General features: G+C 34.2%; 1 protein-coding gene across 10 annotated transcripts; it reads right to left on the minus strand.

Moving 5' to 3' along the window:
- Positions 1–997: 997 nt before the first annotated feature.
- Positions 998–5,269, minus strand: LOC111409774 (tubby-like F-box protein 8). 10 transcript variants are annotated; one of them, XM_023039806.1, is made up of 6 exons: positions 5,118–5,269; positions 4,603–4,652; positions 3,422–3,777; positions 3,160–3,247; positions 2,363–2,495; positions 998–1,909 (listed from the first exon to the last, which is right to left on the minus strand). In XM_023039806.1, the coding sequence occupies exons 3-6, from the start codon at positions 3,764–3,766 to the stop codon at positions 1,201–1,203; spliced, it is 1,275 nt and encodes a 424-aa protein (XP_022895574.1). In that variant the 5' UTR covers positions 3,767–3,777; positions 4,603–4,652; positions 5,118–5,269; the 3' UTR covers positions 998–1,200. The 10 variants fall into 10 exon arrangements, with proteins under 10 accessions (XP_022895574.1, XP_022895570.1, XP_022895577.1 ...); XM_023039802.1 differs by having other exon boundaries at positions 3,422–3,791; XM_023039809.1 differs by having other exon boundaries at positions 4,603–4,663.
- Positions 5,270–5,960: the final 691 nt, after the last annotated feature.

Below are 5,960 nucleotides of genomic sequence, written 5' to 3' on the forward strand. Positions count from 1 at the left end.
TGATGAATCACTTAACTAAGTGATTGTCATTTTTCATACAATTGGAATGCTTTTGAAATTTGGAACATTAAATAGTTATGCTTAATACGTCATTTGGATTACATGCATGGATTTATGCTCTCATCTATAGCCATATGGAGTCATTTCTGTTAAGATTTAGAGCTCCGTTTTAAATGTCAACCTTGTTAAGAAAAATAATTCAAAACCTTATAAGTTGGTCTATATTTTCGTCTTTAATCGATGTGAAATTTTATTCATTAATATGTCCTCGCAAGATGGTGGCTCGTTTGAGCAGATCAATCATGAAATTTGTATGCTCATTTATTGAGTATTAATTGGATCGAATCGCTCGTTGAAATTTAATGGACTCTGATACCATGTTAAGACTTAGAATTCCATCTCAAAATGTCAATATTGATTAAAAAGTTAATCTTATTAAGAGAAGTAATCCAAGACCTTATAAGTTGTAATATACTCCCATCTTTAGTCGATGTGAAAATTTATCCCTTACCAATTTCATCTTATAATAAAACTAATTTGATTGCTTTTTAAGTCAATAATCAAATTTTAGATGCCTAATGTCCAACTTCAATCTAGACAACTAATTTTTTGGACATACGAAACTCGTATCACTTAATTATAATTTCGGGTAGGTCTCTTTTGCCTCCCATCGACTCTTTAGAATAGAAATATCAAAATTTTCGATTCTTTGTGACCAAATCTTTCCATCAAATGGCATTTTCTCTATTTGCCCACTCTTTCTCGTCATCATCGTATGTTTCAATCTTAATGGTGATTGTCCCTTTGTCTCCAAGAATTACAAGTGATTTATTGCTCGCAACCCAAGTTACCGTAACCATTTGCAACTAAATCGACTAATTCTTTGCTTAATGCACAAACACATCGAACTATTGTAGATTCAAGACCAGTGTATGAGCAAAAGTTATGAATATGAACTTCACGTGGGCACATAGTGATGAATAAGTAAGACGGGGCAAATACTAACTAACAGACACTGTCAATAACCCGAATCTGGTTAAGAAGAATCTGTACAATGCAAAAAAGCAGTGTCCCAAATCATAGTCGAGTTCTACAACATCATTAAAAGGTTATTCGTTTCTGACTTTGGAAAGAAGCATACGATGCAAACAATAGAAATACATGCAATTTTTGTTCAGAGTATGACTTGACATTTTGAGTCTATTCACAAGCCAATTTTGTGTCAAAACTGCTTAAGCAGATAGCGAAAGCCTGAAAAGCAGACAGGGGATATCGATAATCCATGGTGAACATATCTTCACTGACCTTGCCAAATTGGAGAATGATTTTATCATGGTCCGGCTGCACTGGCTGAGATGTCGTTGGTGCGTTAGCGACTAGTTGTGTAGCAGCAACCAACTGGAAATTCTTGACGGAAGCTACAGTCACCCGTCCTCGAAAATTGAGGCACCAGCATTGTAGTTGTTCATGCCATCTGGGCGCCTTGTTCTTCAGAACCAAGGGTTTCATTTTACCATCGTCATCCTCGTTGGATAACCCTACAATATCAGAAAATCGAGAGCTGCTGAACTCGGTTGAGTGATCAAGAGATTTTGAAAAAGAAATGCTCCGAAATGAGTCCTCGAGGGGCCTTGGAAGAAGCTCTGGCTGTCCGGGCACTACACCGCCGGGCTCGAGGGCCGAGAAGGGAATCGAGTGCATGATGCAGTGCATCCTGCGTGGGCCCCGTGTCCCAAGCACATTCAGCTCATATTTGATTTGAGCTATGTTGTAGTTTCCACTTGGTAACTTTGGAGATACTTTCTTGGAATTGAATCGGCGGCTTGTTCGACCGGGTGGAGAGACTTGTGAACTAGCATGTGGAGGCTGTGTGTCATATATTATAAATTTCGTACCGAGGAAATTTGATCTGCAAAAAGGAGTAAGCTTTTGATATTAATAATTGAGAAATCCCACACGATTACTTTGTCTACGGCAGTAAATCAAGGGGATACCCATTGTCACATGGATGAAGAATATAAAGAAATAAAAGCATGCAAGTTAAGGTAGAGATTAATAAAAAAGGTAAATTCAAAAATGCATCATTCTCGGGAAAGTCTTTGATCCACTATATTCAAGTAAGATATCAATAGCAAAAATATCCCGAATGCAACTGCAAAAATATGATAATGTTTGAATAACTTGCACATTCGAATACCAAAAGAAAAGCCCACAATAAAGATTTTTCTAGAAGTATGGCAGCTTGTAAACTAAACCTTCCACAAAAAATTTGGGCAGTACTCAAGAAATAACAATGTAACTTGTGAAAAGAATCACGTAAAAAGGTAAGACACAAGCTTAACAAATTACAATCAAATATTACCTTAGTTTTCCAATATAGGTGCTGCTCGATCTAGAAATGTTGTCTGCATCAATTGAGATCACGTACTCTGTACAAGTAGTCCTACGAGTTCTTTTTGCAGAGAGAAGGAACTTCCCATTTTCGACTAGCAAAGCTGATAAAATTGAATCGCAACTTACATGAAAAACGTCACAAACAATAATAAAGACGAGGATCAATTTGTCATAAGAGAAATCAGCATGTCCTATTTAGAATCCAAACAAGTCTATATAGCCCTTGTCTGAGCCCCATTTTGGGGGTAAAATGCATTTTTGAAATAGTGTATTGATAGAAAATGTGTAATTAAAATGATGTTAAAACACTTTTTAAAAATGCATTTTTTTCCCAAAGAATGGGGCTCAAACAAGGGCATATTGTTCATCACAACTGTCTATACAGCAGTAATATATGCCGTTTATGCAATTACCTACACAACGTAACGAATTACACGTGGCACATAATAATGAGGATGCATCAGCATATTTATTTCAGCAATTTTTTTAATGCTTCCATGGAACCAACCTTTGCCATTTTTGTATAATTAGGATTTTCATATGTAATTCCGTTAACCTTATAAAATGCAAAAAGAATTATGTATCTGCAATATGGTAGGAGAAATCTCAACAATAACCAATAAATCATAAGACAGGGATTAAAACCACTCATCACTCCATCTCACAATGAAGCAATGTACTGCCAATTAGGTACCATAAAAACTCAAAAAAGATAAGCCCATAGTATAGCTAAGTAGTGTCCAAAAAGGTCTATATAATACTTACCAGGACTAAGACACAAGAAAAGGCGGTATGTTAAATTAGATTTATCCCTCTTTATGAAGCACTGAATAGTTCCATCACGAGGCCCTGGCTGTAAAAGGCAAATACAGTAGATTCAGTAGACACATTTTGCAACAAGTAGTTAATGTGCTCTCTCTAGTATCAGTGAAATGTAAAGAAGTGAACGATCTCAAAAGACAGAAATGTAAATAAGTAAATCCAATTACAGGCAGTACCAGTAGGCATGATAGAAGTGGGGAGTTACCTGCTTCAAGGAAACTGGAAACGTTAGTTTCCCACAAAATTCTGGACATTTAACAATTTCCTTGCACATGCTCCTCCATGACCTACAAACGGCAGCACATGCAACTACATGCTTCCGAGTGGGCCATTCACTCTCACTCTCCTCCAACCTTCTTATTACATCAAAAAGAAGTTCCGGTGGAAGATTAGCCCATCGACTATTCTGAAGAACCAAAGGTTCATTAAAGTCGTGAAATGAACCATGTGATTTTCCCCTATGATGACCAGGCAGCCTTACGTTAAAACTCCTCTGGGATAAGCTCCCTATACTATCTCTTATATCTCGAGCTATACTGCGGAATGACATTTAGTCTCCAGCTGTCAAGTTGCAACTAAAATGAAGTTAAATATAGCTTGCTTTCTTGGTTTGTAATCTAAGCCCTTGTTTGGTAAATATTATTTCCAAAATACATTTTTCTCTTTTATTTTCAACCACACATTCTTGAATAAAATAATATTACACGCAAACCCAAAACTTTTCCTCATTTTTAAACCACACATTTTCCAACAAAATATTATTCCAAAATGTATTTTGGACAAAAAATGGGGCTCAAACAGGCACTAAATAATCTTTTTTCCACTAAATTATAGTCCACTTGATGGGTTATTTTTGGCTGCAAATGAGTAAAATCTAATTAAATTTCAGCATCTACAATATATCCAAAAGGAAAAGAGAAAAGGAATAAAGGAGAAAAAGACATTTACAGGTTTTTGATAAGGAAAGAAATGAAAAGAAAAATGAGGGCTGATGTGAATAGAAAAAGACATTTCCATATGGACCTCAAGCAGAGTGAATTACACCACTTTTATAGCATACTTTTCTAGGTTCCATATGTCGCAAAATGCCAACAGAGGATAGAACTAAGATGCTGATCTTTGTCTTGGTATATAGGCACCCCTTGTATAAGCTAAATCAAAGAAACACGACCATAATATTTGGAGCTTCGGATTTTATTCAGGAATTTTGTTTTTAAGGTGTAAATACAAAGTATACTTTACTGTTCGACCCTAATAAGCAAGAAAAATAAGCTAAAATTTTGTTCATCCGACATCCGGTACCATCTAGGTATCAAACATTTATTAATAGTTAACAAATGCTGCAAAATTATAATCATGTAGAAAACAATCTTCGATGGTACCAACCTGCTAGAAGGGATTTAACAAGAGAGAAGCTTTTTATCTTCTTTAGATATCTACAAATCAGCTAAAATAACATAATTTTTTCTGAAACATCACAAATATGCCCAGAAATCTTCAAGCCCACAAATTTTACTAAAATTTATCTCCAAAATTACCAAAAAAATGGGTCTGCAGCATATAACCAGGAAATAGAAGAAAAATTAGATGAAATAACAGCAGGGTGACAATGATAACTATCAGAAACTCAGAGAACTAAAAATCAAATGAAATCCACGAGATTTCGAACTATTTTAAGCAAAAAATAATGAAGAAAAAAACAAATGCGAAGAAATATTTGAACTATGACACAAAAACATCCAAATCATGAACAATTACAAGTTGAAAAGAAAATGAAATCAGAGATCTATATCTCAGAAAAGTAAAATCTTGAAGAAGCCCAAGTCTACAGCACTTAAATACACAAAAATTACAAGAACTTTTCAAACAGAAAATAAGCAAATCACAGAGATATCACCTACTCTTTCACGCACTAAAAATCACAGAGGAGGGTCTCTTCCAGACTGAAAGATTGGATTAAATCTAGTACTACGAAACAGAGAGAAGAAAAGGAGTAGAGAATAAAAATTTATTGAAAAAAGTCTACGATTACTTTATTGCTACCGGTTACTGGGTTGAATAATGGGCTTAATATATTGGCCACTACATCACCATAAAACAGGCAACGAAGCAATTACCAAAGAGGTGATTTTGACTTTTTGAATTTTGATCATTTTGTGCTTTTTTTTCTTTTTAATTTTGATTTTTAATTGTTTGTTTGAATTTGATGGTAAAACTACCTTTTTGCATTGGTTTATGTATTTTAAGTTATACTTTGAACTGAAACTTGTGTTTATGATAAGCCCCGTTCGGTAATAATTTTTTACCTTCAAAAAATCAATTTTTTAATCGTTATTTCATTATTTTAGTTGTAATTTTTTACTTTTTCATTTACATGTAAGACCCACTTTTCTCTTTAACGATCAAAAAATCAATTCTCATAATCACTACCATTGAATATCAGGAACTGTATGGTTAATAAATGGATGGTTGTTATGAATATTTGATTAAAATTAATATTTAACTTTGATTTAATAAAAAAATATATATATCTTTTTATGCTTGATAAAGAGACTCTATTTCAAGTTGATAATATTGTATTCACCTATCGAGAACTCTTTAATTAACGAAAAGTGATCGGTAGACTAATTATTTGTCGACTAGTGCTATCTCGCACTAGCGGTATTTAAAACATTTGTCTAAGTAATATTAATGAATATAGCTTCTTGTACACTTTTTTTATATATCATCCGAGTTGGCAATGT

The sequence above is a fragment of the Olea europaea genome, chromosome 15 (assembly GCF_002742605.1).
Source record: "Olea europaea var. sylvestris chromosome 15, O_europaea_v1, whole genome shotgun sequence".
Taxonomy (NCBI): domain Eukaryota; kingdom Viridiplantae; phylum Streptophyta; class Magnoliopsida; order Lamiales; family Oleaceae; genus Olea; species Olea europaea.

What these genes read in the sequence shown, in the direction of transcription:
- LOC111409774 (XM_023039801.1), bottom strand. Translation starts at nt 3,766, where the DNA reads ATGTCATTCCGCAGTATAGCTCGAGATATAAGAGATAGTATAGGGAGC. An exon ending in TTCCAGTTTCCTTGAAGCAG is followed by an intron (nt 3,248 to 3,421) that starts GTAACTCCCCAC and finishes TGCCTTTTACAG; the next exon opens with CCAGGGCCTCGTGATGGAAC. An exon ending in ACCTATATTGGAAAACTAAG is followed by an intron (nt 1,910 to 2,362) that starts GTAATATTTGAT and finishes TCCTTTTTGCAG; the next exon opens with ATCAAATTTCCTCGGTACGA.